The 17,456-nt window shown below is 33.7% G+C and overlaps 1 protein-coding gene across 10 annotated transcripts in view; it reads right to left on the reverse strand.

Moving 5' to 3' along the window:
- Gphn (gephyrin) overlaps positions 1-17,456 on the reverse strand; it is a 508,902-nt gene that overhangs the window by 153,696 nt on the left and 337,750 nt on the right. For all 10 annotated transcript variants that reach the window (XM_005399100.2, XM_005399099.2, XM_005399098.2 and 7 more), the window contains one exon: positions 2,888-2,930. In XM_005399100.2, coding sequence (XP_005399157.1) covers positions 2,888-2,930 — 43 coding nt within the window. The remainder of the gene's footprint in view (positions 1-2,887; positions 2,931-17,456) is intronic.

Below are 17,456 nucleotides of genomic sequence, written 5' to 3' on the forward strand. Positions count from 1 at the left end.
CGCATCAAATGAGGCAATAAATGAATATCCAACAATAATAACAAAACTGGAAAACTTGATGCTTGGAAAACTTCTTCCGGATACCTGATATACTATTTTGACACTTCAAGTAGGGGTAGTAGTTTGGAATGATCACATTCCCAGATATTAATGGTCTCTCAGCAAAAGCTTTAGGGATCCCTGATACCTGAAACCATCTATAACTATATAGCTCACTATTTTCATTAGCCTAATAATATCATTCAACTGTCTTTTAAAAAACTGAAACATTAGTATACTAGAAAACTTCTGTTGAAGATAAAAGTTGTAAATAATCTCAGTGTTAATCCTAGAAATGGTAGAACAAGTTCTCACCTCTTAAATAACAGTTTATGTAAGAAGACTCTATGGACTCCTTGCCCTACTATATCCATTAGTCCTAAAAGATTATTATCATGATTCTTATTCAATTCTAATCAAACTGTTATACGAAAAGATGTGTTTAGATCAAACTTCAAAATCTCAAATATATCCTGACTTTACCCTTTTCTTCCTGAGACTCTGAGACTAAGAGTTTGCTGAAATTTTGCGGATTATTTTGATGGTATTTTTAAAGAATCAAAGGAAAGTTACTTTTTCCTTTGACAAAGTAACCAAGGTTACCTCTTCCTTGGACAATTCAGATAAACTCTATTAAATTCTAAGTATTCTTCTTTCTCTGGAATCCAGATACACTGTGTTATATTTTTATATACATTAAAAAGAAGTTTACTGAGGTTTTTTTATGCTGCCTACATTTTGGAAATGTTTTCCTTGAGAATAGTTAATGTAATATATAAGTGAAAGATAATTAAAGTAGAAGGAATAGTAGGGGTACGAAAGAAGGATTAATCATTGGGCCTGCAGAGACCTCAGAGGAATCATACCTGAACTAAGTCAAAGGGTAAGTAAGAGCTTTCTAGGAAAACAAGGGAAAGGATATTTATGTGGGGATTGGGCTGGAGTAATGGGGTACGGGTTCAAAGAAAGAGAGAAAGGGGAACTGTTAATAGGTTCTACATGACCTCAATATAGTACACAGCAAGAAAAGAAAAATAGGAAGACAAAAGCAGCCTAAATAAGCAATGGGGGATTTTAGTTAAAAAGTTTAGAGAAAGAACATTTCACAGTCCTGGGCCTGAGTGAGGCCATGCCATGAGTATAAGTTATTAACATGGTATTGATGGGAAAGACCATAAATTTACAGAAGTCACAAAACTATGATAGAAGTCACAATAAGGGATATCTATAGAACTATTTCACCATAAGAAAACAAGATCTACAGAACTTGATGATCATGATATCCATTCAAATTAATTATTACCCAACAAGCCAGTAAGAGAATAACTAAAAGAAGGTTCTAGCCACACAACATTCCATGACAGTAGTGAAAGAAGATTCAAGGAATCTATCCTCATTAAGAAATCATTTTTGCTCTTAATCACCATAATCTGTATCAGTAACCCACCATCATTTCAGGACAACTACAAGTGGAAATTATCATACCTTTGACCCTCAGATTTCTCCATTTTAGGTCTCAGTAAAGGGTTACAGGATATTATACCTCCTTACTGAAGAGCCTACCTCAGATTCATATATTTGTCAAATGATACAGAAATCTGTGAAAGTATACCTGCCTGTTAGTATGTTTGTATGTATGTATATATGTATATATTTAGCAGTGCTAGGGATTGAACCTATGGCTTCAGCCATGTGACATAAGTTCTTTTTTATCTAATACATATGTCTTGGGCAAACAATTGTTGTTTGCCCAAGGGTTCTGAACTAAGTTAACTGATTTAGAAAATAGAAGTGGGAAAAATTTATGTTAAAAAAATAGATTTTACTTATTTGAAATTCACCATTCACTCTTTGATTGTTAAAAGTACTAACATTCTACTGGAAACAGAAATCATCCCATTTACTAAAACCCCCAGTAGTATGGGTTTCCAGTAGACCCATTATAGTATGTCCCACTTGTAATTCTCTTGGTAAAGATCAGGAAGAACATGGGAACATGTCACTAAGCTATTAAATGACAAATAACAATAAAATAATTAGCATTTATAAAGCACTTCTCTCCTAAGATCATAAAGCTCTTAGGGGAAAGCGTTCCATATGATATAATTTTAAGGATACAGATCAGGAAAAGCAGTTTGGAATTTATTTTGATAAAATATGAAAATGAATAATAGGCAATATAATATATAATATATAAAGTTAAATGATTTTAAAGTTAACACTATGAAAGATGAAATCACAGGATTCTCATCCTTGGTTCAGGGAGTTATGTTCTAAAATTTACTCTGCCTGTTCAAGGTAAAATCTTTCAGCATTCATTGTCACAAAATGATTAAGATGTACCTTCATAGAGCCATATATATAACTTTTTGGCAGTTATGAGGGGTCTGGGTCATAAAGGAGCTCTTTTCTACCCTATGAAGAATGCATGAAGCGCTTGCCTGGCAAGCGCAAGGTCGTGAGTTCGGTTCCCGGTACCGGAGAAAAACAAACAAACAAAAAAAAAAACAAAAAAAAAACACAAGCGGGGCTGGGGATTTAGCTCAGCGGCAAAGCGCCTGCCTGGCAAGCGCAAGGTCGTGAGTTCGGTTCCCGGTACCGGAGAAAAACAAAACAAAAAAAAACAACAAAAAAAGAATGCATGAAAGCTTTGCTTGCAGAACAATTAAGGGAAACATTTCTTTATATATTAACACGAATATTTTTAGGTTAAAAGCCCTAATATTCATATTCTCAATATAAAATTTCCACATTATTCTTCACTTCATCAAAATGTCATTTTAACTTTACTTCCTGTCGGCTGACAGTTTTTAGTTCAGCAGCCTACCTAAAATGACGAAATACTTACTGGCTCTGAGAATGTTTTCCTTGCTGCTGCACCTGGACTGGACCTGCAGAGAAAGCATACACTCAGTAATTGAGGGCTCATAACACATGTTTATGCCAGATAAACATAATTACTGGGCAAGCTCCTGAGGTCTAGGAGCAGAGGTTTTATAAATATCAGATGTCATAACATGTTAGTAAAAGCGCACTATACTTGTTTCATATATATTTTAATTCATCCTTTCCTTACTTAAAGAAACTGTTCTGAAAAAAATGATGGGCACAGTATCATAAATTAGATAGAGATAAAACCAAAGGAAATTTTTATTCATGTGTATTTGAAATCAGTACTGTTGTCTATGGCCATACCACCCTGAATGTGCCCAGTCTCATCTGAAATTAATACTGCTAGCCCTCCACATTTATCCATGAATTTGACAAACTATGGATCAGAAGTATTAAAAAAAAAAACCCTGCATCTACATTGTATAAACTTTTTTGGGGCGGTTCATTTTAATGCATCAGTCATTTATACAGCATTTATAGTGTATTAGGTATTGTAAGTAACCTAGAGATGATTTAAAGTATAAAGGAGGACATATAGAGGTTTTATGTAAATACTTTGCCATTTTACAAAAGGGATTTGAGGCTCTGTGGATTATGGTATTTATGGGGGTACTGAAACCAATTATCCATTGATATTGAGAGATGATTACAAATGGGAAAAAATTCAAGTTACTGTATACTTACTTATAAATACACACCCTCTTTTTTCCTTTTTCTTTTTTGGTTTTTCTCCCGGTACCGGGGATCGAACTAACGACCTCGCGCTTGCCAGGCAGGCGCTGTGCCGCTGAGCTAAATCCCCAGCCCCCAAAATACACACCCTTAATCAGAAAGAATTTAGCATATCTTTTGACTAGAATAATAATAAAATTCAAGTAATAAGCTTGGAACCCAACATTTCATTGTAGTCATTTTTTAGTACTATATATATGCTATTAAGAGGAAATAGAGAAATTCTCATAAGTATTTTCCACTAATTCTAATAACCTTTGTGATTACATTATAGTTAATTTATTATAATTATAGTGGTTATGAAAGATGTTTCTGTTGGAAATCAATGAAATTGAACTCTTTTATTTATCAGTTGTTAGGTATGTATATAATTTATCAATCAGAGACCATTATGATCTGATTGAAATATTTAGGTCAAAGTATATCATTCTTCTAAAGGTTACAAAACTTGTACTCGAGGGCCATGGTGGACGGCATTAATGTTAATTTTAGATGCAAATATATTTAAGTTCCACACCCCTTCTTCCCACACCACAGCAGCTTGCCCCAGATGGATATATATATAGATATATACACAAGTTAATTTCTACAGCTTAACACAATCTACTGTTGTATGAAACAACTTATGAAAAGAATGTTGTAACTTAGGGTGGTTATGGGTATCCTTTCCTGAAAAAAACAATTGTTAATGTTTAAATAAATAACAATAAAAAATGTCACAAACATACAGACAAGGGGGTGGGGGACCACACATACACATACCCCAAAAAGAAGAACAAGAGGAAAAACAATTCCGAATGTTAAAGTTATTCTCTTTTGGCCCAGATTGTTCATCTAGCTTTAAATACACTAGAATGAAGAAGCTCATCTGGAAGATAAAATTCTTGGATTCTTTTACTTAGAAGTCTGGTTAAAGAACAATTCTGAGCCAAATGGGAAATAATGATTGCTTAAAGAAAAAAATAGAGGAGAGACATGAGAATAGGGATAAGGGAGAGGCTCAGGGAACAAATCTAGGTGACAGAAAAAGAAAACTACAAGCTCATAGAAGGGGACAGTGTGCAGATGGAGGATGCTCTACAATTCCTTATTAAAAATTCATACCAAGAGGTAAGAATAACTAATGAACTTGCTGCAAAATAAATAAGCAAGTTGGCATACTATGGAATGAAAATAAGTTACACCACTACAGTCTTGAGGAAGAAAAGAAACACATTAACAGACAGAATTGATAAAGAAAGAAACTATGTTCTGAAAAGTGATTCAAAGGACACAAGAGAAAGCTAAAACTGAGAGAAATCCGGGTGAGCGGGAAAAGAAAGGAAAATGTCGAAAGACAAAAACAGTTCAAAGAAGTCAAATGGAAGTCAAGGAAGTCTTCAACAAGATGTGAAACGGAAGGAGCCCAAACCCATAGCGCAAAGCAATGTTTGCGAATGGAAAAGCAGCTCCTGTGATCAGTAATAGTTACTCTTAAGTCGTAGCCTCTACTCCTCCAGAGTTCATCTTTAAGCCCTTCCAATCTAGAGTGGAGCTAGTGTGTGGATAGAAACAAGAGATTTATAATGAACAGAGCAGTTCAGATGAGTAGTTTAAATCATCTCATAAAATGTTCCAATAGATTTATATAATGTCTATTATATACATTAGGTAATGTATATAATGGAAATGGTCGTGAGGAACTAGCTGGTTAAAAAACAAACAAAGCAAAACCCAAAAAGCAAACCAAACAGCAAAACACTCTCTGTCCTTCCCTAGGTAGCTTAAAAAATGAAAAAGAAAATCATTCATAATATGAATTGAATAAAGAAATCTGTGTTGCTTTGTGATACCCTGGTTTAGAACAATATTTCAAACAGCTTTGGAAGAGACAATGGCATGGTGAGAGCAATTGAATTCCCTGCATAGGAGAATTTATCAAGGTTTGCAAATTGCAAAAAATGGTATAACCAGTTTTCCTGTCTTTGTTACATTGCCTATTTGAAACAGATTTGAGGGAAAACACTTTTAAAATGAATGATTTTGAGATTTTCTCTATTTTAGTGATCCTGAATATATACATTTCACTGAGGAAAATAATTTAATATAACAAATAATTTCATGATAAAAAACTTTCTTTACTGTTTATGTATACAGTGAATGAGCCTCTCTTTTGTACTCGGAAACTGGTCATATTTATAATATTTACTCAATTTTATAAAATTTCAGTGTAAACATTTTTTCCCTAACTCACAATGTAATGGGATTTACTTGAAAAAATAAAATTGTTCTCACTCGTGTTCTCACATATAAAGAAGGTAAAAAAGGTCTGTCTCAAGCTTTATGGCTTCTTTTTTTTTCTTTCTTTGTTACCTGGCTTTACTCAGTGGGGAAAAAAAGTCTGAAAAACAGATTCTGAGCTAATATAAAACTTGTCAGGGATTAAAATGGAAGGTTAAGTAAAGGACATGATATCAGATTATCTACCTCTTTACCGTATTGGGTCATGTTATTTTACTAAAATTAACATCTGACTGACTCTATGGTACTGAGAAATAATTTTCCTTTCAATTGGAATCAAAGTAAAATAACATGTACAAACGATATATTAAAGTCAATGGAGGAAATGAAAAACATAAGAGACTTACTGAAAACATAATTATTCATTTACTAAGATTGCTTTGAAACATCAAGTTTTCATTTCATGATGTGTTTACATGTGTAACATAATTTTTGCTGAAGATCACATTGCCCACTAAGATATGAAATAGAAAACAAAGAAGGGAAAAGCACATAATAAATGGTATGGAACAAAAGTGAAAATACCTTTAAAAAGCTGAGAAATTTTAAGAAACAATTATAATCTTTAGATACAGTTAGAGAAATCACTTACCTTATGCTTAGGTCATAACAAGAATAGCACAGTGTTTAAAGTCAGCTCTTCATTATGGGAGGTACAATTGAAAGCCATAGGTTATAGTAACATGAATTGCTACACAGAAATGAAGACTTTTTCAGCCCAACATGAAAAGCTAACTCTTATGGGAGAACATTTCAACTTATACTTAATGCAACATGAAGAATAACTGAGGGTGTAAACATCAAAACACACCAAAACACATAAATCTCACACCAAAAGGGAGAAACGGCCCAATCTCTCAGGACACAGATTTAACGTGAGTATAACTTATGACATATAAGGGAAGGCACACTCTAGTGGTGGAAGATGCATGCATAATGTGCCACCATCCATTTATCTTCCCACACCCCCGCCAGCTCATCCACACACACGAGCCCACTAAGACAGGGAAAGAATGTATGCCAAGCCGTTATGCAGAAAGCGGGACGCACAGAAGCACAGCGGCGGCCATGTGACTTGAGAGGTGTTCTTCCCTTAACCCATCCCATCACCATGCTAGTTGTAAAGAAGCCAGGGACAGACCCCCTTTCAGTGCTGCAGTAGCTACGAGCCCCCAGCTTGAAGCTAACATGTGGAGTTTTGGTCACCGTTCCCTGGGATGTCAGGGGCTCTCCAGCGGAAGCCACATGTGTAGCACCAGTTAGTGGGGTGCAAATGTGTGAATAACAAATATCCCTTTCCTTCTGCATTTCACAGAAGTAATGGGGGACAGAAACAAAAATCACGCTCATGTTAAGTAAGGATAGGTTCATAACAATATAAGGATGTGTAAGTATCAAAATGAAGGTTACATTTGATTTCAGGTTTCGCAAAAAGTGTGTATATTTTGCTGCTCACCAGGCTTTATCTTATAAATGACATACAGTATGCCCTATATGGAAAAATTCTGAAAAGCTGGTCAGATAGGGTCAAAGTCAAGAAAGAAAGAAGTTATTTACTTTGATACCCATTAAGAAAACCCTATTGCTCTATTTTTAGCATGACTTTACTGGCTAGGAATCACATTTTAAATTAGAAGTTAAACTTCTGCTTACTTATGAAACCTGAGAAGTACTACACCTTGGAAAGACATCATTTAAACTCTATTTACATGGTGGAAAGTAAAAAAAAGTAGGGTACCTATTTAGAAACCAAAATATTTCCTATGCACTTTACTCCCAACCGAGTGTTGATGCTATTGCTATCGATAACAGGGTCATAGCCCCTCATGAGAACAAATTCCACTCTGCTTTCCTGTTATTGATGGCAGTAGTTAACACCATCTAGTTTACTGTTTTAGTATGAGATGAATTTTAATTCATGTGCAGCACCTCAATTTAGTTAGCAGATTTATAACTATTCAAAGGTCATGTACTTATATTTCCATTTTTCTCCCTCATTTTATTTTTACCAGGCCAGATTATCTTGATATTCCCTGTAGGATGACTTTAGTATTTTTGGCTCTTGGTCCTCCTATGATCTTAGTTTCCTCATGGGTACAATACAGATTGCCGTGGGCTTCAAAGGACATGATGTATATATAAGCAACTGTAAGTTAGAAGGTGGAAATGGATGTCAGTAGTAGTTATGATCAGTGGAGCCACTGACAGTTGTGAGATGTCTCTGTGGTTACACACACTCCACCTTGCAATTTCCTCATCAGCTGAAAATGAAGGCAAGCCTTTCTTGAGAGAGAGAAAGAGAGAGAGAGAGAGAGAGGGAGAGAGAGACAGAGGGAGAGAGAGAGAGAGGGAGAGAGAGAGAGGGAGTTTCATGTATCACTGAGCAAAGTCTGAACTACTCCATCTTCCATCTAGAAAAGTCATCTCTGGAATAGCTTGTTGTTTGTTTTCTGATCCAAACTCTACTTGTCCTTTAAGATTCCAACTCAGATTATAGCAGTTGCAAAAACTATTTCCCAAGTCCCTCAATCAGAAATATTTTCTTTATCTAAATTATTTTTAAATGTCGAGATTAATTTATCTACATAAAACTCACTCGTTCTACATATGTAGTTTGATGACTTTTTCTACAATCTAGGTTTAGGTTTCCCTAAATTCTTAAAGTACCCTATTTGAACTTCTACCATAGGATTTACATAGCTACTCATTTTCCAATTATTGGTATGAGTCCCCAAATAGACTGTAGGTTCTTAGAAAGGACCATGAAGTTAATTTCTTTATATTTCCCACTATATCAAATATAATACTTTGTGCCAAGTAAACACATGCTGAATCTGATTGTCTACTGATCTTGCAGTAATTATTGTTCTTTTTGCTCTTTGCAGGCTAACGTTTTTAATGACAATACTCATTCCTGTACAAGGTAACGCTATCTTTTAAGTTTACAAAGCTCAAAGACAAGTGGGGTATAGCTAAGAGATGTCGGGATACCCTACAAAATGATCTTGAGAATTTACAAAACATGTTACTATTGATAGTACTTACAGTTAATTAAATAGTGACATGTAGAATAAAACATAGCTTTTTTATACCTAGGATTTCAGCTCAAGTGAAGAAGTGTCCTTATTTTCTAAGAGAACAGGATGTTCTATTATCTCATATGGTCAGCTCACTGGAATGGCAGAGATGACAGAGGTTTTTGATGGACCATGGTCCTTTTGAGTTTAATTTTTCTACCTTTTAAAATGTATTTAAGATTAATCTGCTTTGAAAGAACAAACTTCTTTGAGTATCATGTATCCATTAAAACAACACTTAAGAGGGTAGAGAAAATGGTATTTACTCTACATGGTAGATACCCCACTGGTATTTACTCAGATTACTTGCCTATTTATCCAACCTAGAACATAGCAAAGAAAAGATCTCGTTTAAGCAACAATAAGCCAGTAATTCCACATTCTTAGAACCTTACATTCTTTCTTTTCTCACTTCTTACACAAGAATGGTGAATTGGCCTAGAAAACATTTCTTCCATGGTTTCTTTAATTCATCACTTTATTGGAACCAGTAAGATTACAAGTATCGGACTCAACTGAGCCTAATGATAATGCATTTGTGTTTACTGAGAATCACAGTAGAACAACACATCCAACCAAAGAACTGAAAGAATTTTGGCTTATTTATGATATGAAAGGAAAGATAATAAAGGGAACATAGTTAGAGTCCAATGGTTTTCTCTTCCTAACTATGTGACCTTGGACATAACACTGAACATCTGGAGCTTTGTGATCAGTCCACTGGTTTTCTCTTCCTACCTATGTGACCTTGGACATAACACTGAACATCTGGAGCTTTAACTTCCTTATCTATAGAAAAGGAAAAATTATGTACAAAAATGTATGTGAAGTTGAACACTATTTATTTACATGAAAAGAGCAGTCCAAATCTAAATCATTATTCTTATACTGATATAGATTTAGAGTCACCTGTATTTTAGTATATGTGCTGCCAAAGTAAGCAGTAGAGTCACCTATATTTTATGTATTAGAATCTGAGGCAGAACACTAAAGTATTTCCTTCAAATCACGGCATGAACAACTAACAGACTACTGTGTAACTGCCATTTTAAGACTAAAACTTCCAAAAAAGGTTGAGTAAAGTCCTGAGACTAGCTCTGCAAAGATTAATCTAGTTCTGTGTTGTATGACTTTATCTCTTCTGTATGGGTCTTAGTTTTTTCATCTATAAAAAAAGATATGTTTCCAGGGGTATAAACTGAAGCCAGTGGGCCCTTTGGGAGAATTGATGGATAAAAATTGGGAGTCCACTTACTGGAATGGAGAAATAAAATTACTATCTTTATAATCAGTAAACTAATATTTACTATTTCCTTTCCTAAAAAATGCAATAACATTTAACTAAATTTCTTTTTGTTTTTTTTCCGGTACGAGAATCGAACTCATGACCTTGCGTTTCCCAGGCAGGTGTTGTGCTGCTGAGCTAAATCCCTAGCCCAAAAATGCAATAATATTAAAAGAACCTTTTACTTCAACTTATTGTAATATTTTAAAATATTATTTAAGTAACATAATTTGAAATTATAGAAGTTACTAACCCTGCTTCTAGGATTAATAATGGATTTAAAAAGAGGCATTATATCACAATTTGTTCTTAAAAATATTTTGATCAACATTTTAATTTAATTGATTTTCTTTGTAATCCTGTATATTTTATTCCATACATTAAAAATATTTCTCTGAAAAGAACGCTGCAGGCTTCGGCAGAGTACCAAATGAATTCATGGTAAAACAGGTTAAAAACTTCTAGAATAGATCATTTCCAAGTTTTCTTTTATTTGCAGGATTTTGTGGCTCTAAGAAAATTTTCCACCTCGATTTGCTGTGCTTTATCAAATCACCTGTAAAAGGATTCCTCCTTAAAAAAAATTATATGAAACTGGTCACTTAACCAATTATCATTTAATAAACCAAAATAGGAAACAAAAAAGGAATATCATTAAAGAAGCTATGAAAACCTGAAGGTTAAAAATTCTGCTCATGTGCTCCTTTCCCACTGGTTTAGATAATTAGTTAATACAGTCACTTAAAAGTTATCACATTTAAAACCCTCTAAGCAAAAGTAAACTGACACACACACACTCACACCCTTAACTAACTTTTTGAACTCTATTTGTTGCTAACAGACAGCAAAACCACTATTATCTATGTGTAACATAATCCTTTGCAGAAGTATAAATATTTATAAGCAAAACAACTTTATACAACTTTTTCCAGGGGACCATTCTTAGGTGTTTTCTCACTATTAAGGGACTTTCTGTTGTCTTAAACTTCATTGAGCTTTCCTATGTTTTTGGTTAATGTGACAAATTCTCACTCTGCAAGGTCTTCTAAAAGGTTACCAGGCAGCACAGCTAGTGAAGTAAATTATAATTGCCCTTGAACATCAAAGCTTATTTATGCTCCTATATAAGTAATATGATGGCTTCCTTACTTGACTTTCAGGAAATATTACAGTACAGTACTATAGTACACATTGTAGAACATGCCTAAGAATAGAACAAGTTATCAAGGAAACAGATCATTAGTGATCAATAGTCTTAATGTGTTACCTATATGAAGTCTTAACTCTAAACCGAGTCATTCTCAATGACTTGCACACACAGCAAATCCCAGGCTGGTTTCCCCTTGGAACTAGCATTTCTGATTTAGTGTTGTTCTGGGAACTTTGATGTTGATCATAGGTATGAAGATACCACCCACTTATATAATGTATTACAAAACTAAATGAAATATTTTTGACTAGTAGGGATTTTGGATTATTCATGACATCATTTCCCAATCCTGAGATCAATAATGATTATTTCATAGAGCGATAAATTTTTATTGCAGAAGTTATCAGGCAGTGATTATTACAGGTTTTAGGGCACACAATATAATAGTAATAAATCTTGGCCCTTTTGACCGCCAAAAGTATTTGTACACTAGTAGTTGACGCTATCTTTCTAACTTACTGAAGGCAATCTAATTAGACCCCTAGGAATTTTCACTGCCTCTTTGCTCTTCAGTATTTCTCTTAGGAATGCAAACACTGATGCTAGGAATGTATGTGTGGGAGTGAAGGAGAACTGGTACCTATAATGAAAGTTGGGGGAGTAGCACACTGGAGCCAGACTGCCTAGGTTTGAATCTCGGCTCTATAAACTATGTAACACTGTGTAAGTCACATTCTCTCTAGGTCTTTGTTTCCTTATGTATAAAGTTCATATAATAATAAGACCTAGTTATACTCAAGGAATAATTATGAACAAAATGTAAGAACATATGTAAAAAGCTTGCTTAGAAGAATATCTATTCCAGAGTGAACAGTATGTGAGGGTTTGCTATTACCATGTTGTTACTAATGTCATTCTTTTGTTCATATGATATTTTTTATTCTGTAATATTTTTTATTCTAAAAATTAGTCAACATTTTTGTTGAATAAAATTTTAAATATTATAAAATGTAAATATTATATTATTTAAATATATTATAGTATATATAGTAATAAAATATTCAATAAAAATGTTGACTAATTTTTTGGTGATTTTGATAGCTCTCACAAATAAGATCAATTAAAGTCAATTTTATTAAATATCTTAACAGACTGTGTTAAAAATACTAACTTTAAGAAATGCAACCTGAAAGACAGTCATTGACATAAAAGGTCTAAATTGTTGAGTATTTGTAATCATTATTCATTTTCTGGCACATCTGGAAAAAAATTTACATTTATTTTATTAAGCATAAGTTTTAAATTTTTTTTTTTCCCCCTCCGGTACTGGGAACCGAACTCACGAGCTTGTGCTTGCCAGGCAGGCGCTTTGCCGCTGAGCTAAATCCCCAGCTCCATTTTTAAAATATTGAGTTCATAATCAGATTTAATATGCACCTTATTTTTCACTCTTAAATGTCATGTCACATCACTTATTCATTAATAAAAAAAGAAATAGTGCTTCTGAGTACAATATACCATGTAAGAGTATGGCTGCACTGTTCTTTTAAAATCAAACATTTCAGTATTGTTGAAAAGGTTGTGACTTTTATTTTTCTAAACGTTTAGCATGTAAAAGGTACATGGGGAGTTGCATAAAGATACATCTGTGCTATATTAGTGAAGTAGCGATGTGTAGGACGTTCCTTTGAGAACTAGAGATAAAAGCTGAGCTCTTGCATCACAGCCATATGTGGCATATATCATGTTGCTAATCGAGCCTCCTATGATCTTACCATGTAAAGAAATGTAGTTTAATATTAGACTTGCATTTACATTATACATGTCCATTCACTTTTTCTAAATATTCAAATTTTGGGCATCTGATCTAAATCAAATGGAAAGGCTAAATTAATTTATATGTACAGAGAAGGGATAACTGCATTGAAAGTTTCTTTTAAAAAGGGCAAACTCATAACTCATATAAATATAAAATGAACATATATTAAAGATTTCATATAAAATATTAATAAGAGGAAGATACTCCATGTGGTTCAAAGGGGAATTAAAAAACATACATACATATGAACACTCAAGAATGATAAAATGAAATTGCAGAAAGATCAACTGATTATTTTTAGGGTAAAAATCAATTGTATTGCCAACTTGACACAATTTGCATTTCTATAAACCAGAACCATTTGTATAACTATTTGTACACCACAACTTAGTGTGGGATAATAGCCCAGGAAATGGGAGGGAAAGAGGTACCCTAGACAGGACAGCCAGTAATCATTTTATCTGTCTTGAACTCTTTCACAATTTTAATCTGACACTTTATACAGCTTGGGAGCATCTGTTCATATAATTTATGTCTGTTAACTGAATTCTAGATTGACAGTGTTTCCCCCAGTGTTTACTTTTGGTTTGTTGTTGTTTTCTTGTTTTTGTGGTGCTAGGGATTGCACCAGGGCCTTATGTATGCATAATGATACTATTCATTTATTGAACAAGTATCTCCTAAGCACCCTACCTAATCTAAGTTCTGATCTAGATGCAAGAAGCAAAATTTATGGACAAGACTCTACTACCTTGGAAGTTACATTCTAATAGGAGTAGACAGCTACTAAGTACGTTAGGAAGTATGTAAATAAAACTAATGGGATAAAGATGACTAGTGAAATGGTATATCTATTTTAGACAGACAGGTCAAGGAAGACTTTTATGAATAAGTAAGGGAAAGAATTCCCAAGGATGAGGTGACAGCTAATAGTGTACAAAGGCTCAAATATTTTGTTGAGTTCCTACCTCATAAGAGTATTGTGAGAATTAAACAAATGAATGCAGATAGAAATTTTGCTTCTATACTTGATATTTAATAAAGGATAACTGTGTTACTCTGATGGTAACAATATAGAAAATAATGATGATTGCTATGAATGTTTATGATATTAGCTATGAAAATCCAGGTACTAGAATTACTCTCCTCAATCCTTTCTGGCCAAGAACTGTCTGCAACCAAACGCAACCAAACTGTTGTTTGTCAGAAGGGCCAAATATTGATAGAAAAAGTCAAAAGTGTTCAGACTTAGGGTTGTGATAATGGGGACAAAAATGTCTTTTGGAAAAAATTTTCTATTTCATAAAATTCAGTGCAGCAACTCTGAAAAAAATACATGTAAGAGTTAAGGAAACAGCTCAGTGGCAGAGCACTTGCCTACGCTGTGTGAGGCCCTGGATTTGATTCTTAGTGCTAGAGGGAAAGAACATATTTTTTCATTTATTTTAGCTTTATTATAATTAAATTTCTGCATTTAAAGTGTTGTGACAGCACACTGTAATTGATCCAGGATTGCTATTACACTTACTAGTGTTTTCCAGACAGTTGTATTTGCATTTAGAGATCCTTAGGTATTTTCAAAATTTATTGAAAATATATCAGACGAGGTTCAATAAGCAATAAACTAATAAAAGCCTAATTATAGATAAATTCTACTTTTAGCAATAATTAATACTTATCCCCAAATATACTGAGAGGCTTTGGTTCAGTGTTAATAGTTTTTGTTTCCTTGAAATTCCCACTTTGTTTATTTTGATTTACAATATATTTTTGACCTATGATGCAGTGGTTTAGTTAGAATCAGTCACAGTAGTTTGTGAACATCTTGGTTGCTTCTGGCCAATTTATATAACAATTCTATGACAAAGAAGACTAAGCTTTGTCAAAGTGTTTAATTTATTTAAGACATGAAAAGGTCTGAAAAAATTATAAGAAAACATTTGTTTAAACTAGATCGTTAGCACTTGGGATGCAGCTCCGTGGTGGAGCTCATGCGCAGAAGACCCCGGGTTTAATCACCACCACCACCACCACCACTAAAACAAAAAACAAAAACAAAAACAAAACAAAAACAAAAACCAACCCAGAAAAGTGACCACGGGATATTTAGACTGCCAATATCCATAAATCCTTTAGCTTAGATTTCTCACATCTGGAATTTAGGATCATCTAAATATTCTCCTACAGTCTTTATTCTAAGAACAAATACAATGTTAATATGTTTAACCTATATTTTAAAAATTATATTTCTCGTTCACTATTTCTTTAACTGGGAATGCTTTTAAATTCTAACCACTGTCCTAACAGTTTCATCACTGGCTAATTTGCTCTCCTTCCTTCTGAGGGTGGTCGGAGATAGCTTTTGCCACAAGTGCCTTACATTGTTCAAGTACGCTATGAGGAATATAATCAAGTCAAACTGCAGAAACCCACTCACCAGTCCTTTCCAATCCTTAGAAGTCTCACCTGTCAGCTGCTTTTAAACTCTTCCACAACTGGAGAATAATTCTTTTTTCTATACATGTTTCTTTATTTTCTATTTGGCTTACATTCTCTATAGAGCTACCTACTTTTTCTTTTATTTTTTTCAATTCACCGTCCTCACTATTTCTACCTGTTAAATACTAACAATAGTTAACATGAGAGGAATTTAAGGGTGATTTTTATTTTCTCTTTAGTTAGCTATTTTTTTTTATGGTTATATGAAAACAAAGGCAAATGCTACTTAAAATTAAAGAGAAATGGAAACTGCTATTGAAAATGACAAATATTTGATTTAAAAATAAAAAATTTAAACTTTTTATCACAGTATACACTAATCATTATATTATCTGCACAAATTCATCTTACTTAACTGCTGATAGATTTAATTTGGACTATCAACAGATGGTTTCTCATTTCTCTCCTGGATATATAACTGCAGTAAAATATTTAGGGTCAGTTTAAATATATCATCATGGAACTGTTGTGAAACTAATTGCCTTACATATCTGCAAGCAAATAATCAATTTTTTAAAAAATTCAACTAAGCTGAAAAAGGAAAATAATTCTATTTATAAAGTCTTTTAACAGGATCCTGGTATGATTTAGAATTTTTATAGCAAGAACTGTTGTAGCTAAATTATTAATACCAGTATCATTCAGACTCTTAGATTCTTTTGATATATATGGTTTAGAATTATGCTTGATGTACTGGACAGAACAACTATGCACATCCAATTTTGCTCCTCTGAAGTAAACTGAGATATAATCACTTTATTGATAATTACTACAGTTCATTCTTTTTCTCAGTACATAAAATGAGTTATTCCTGTCTGAAAAGGAAAGGAAAAAAGTGGCGGGAGACTAAAGATAAAGATGACCCATGATTCCTAGGGAAAACAACAATCACAATGACAACACACACATACACATAAAGAGAAAAGAAAGAGAAGGAAAAGAACAAAAACAAGAAAAACGAAGTGTTGGGAACTGTGATGAGAAAGCTGGTGAATGCAAATGAGGTAAAATAAATAATGGCACGAGGTTCTTATACAGCTTAGTCTCCTCTTCACACTTAACGTCAAGCTTCAAAACATAAGGCAGACCTTAAAAATTTGAAATTGTCTCTTAAAGTCAACTAGGTAGCATGCACAGGCATAGCTTGTAAAACCTGCTTAAGCAGGTATATGTGTGTAAGAGAAAAGACAAGCATTCTGCCTGACATTATGAGTAATCTCAAGAGTTGTAGCAAAATTTCTCTCTGTAGATAGGATGTTGTAAAAGAAAAGCCAAAGAGATTTCCCATATACTTTAAAGCAATGACACAGTATGACAACATCCACAAAAATGTATGATTCCATAAAGCAATGGCCAATTAGGTAACTTTAGCCAGGGAACATTTCAGCCAGAGCCTTCAAACAGAGCTCAATTATGTTTAAAAGTCAGATAACTGCCAGTGATTTGGTAGCGACACAGATGGACTGAAAGGGTGGTACTTATATGCCTAAGAATACAGTACTTCAAAAATTCTACTACTGGGGTTGAGAGTGTAGCTCAGTAGCAGAGTGTATCCTTTGCCTGTGTGAGGTTCTGGACTTGATCTTAGCATCACAAAGGGTTAAAAAGTTGCTATCTGTAAAATAGTAGTGGTCTGCGACAATGAGAATAGCTATAGAGATCCTTACTATATGGTAGTATTTG

The sequence above is a fragment of the Chinchilla lanigera genome, unplaced genomic scaffold (assembly GCF_000276665.1).
Source record: "Chinchilla lanigera isolate Chin_1 unplaced genomic scaffold, ChiLan1.0 scaffold00065, whole genome shotgun sequence".
Taxonomy (NCBI): Eukaryota; Metazoa; Chordata; class Mammalia; order Rodentia; family Chinchillidae; genus Chinchilla; species Chinchilla lanigera.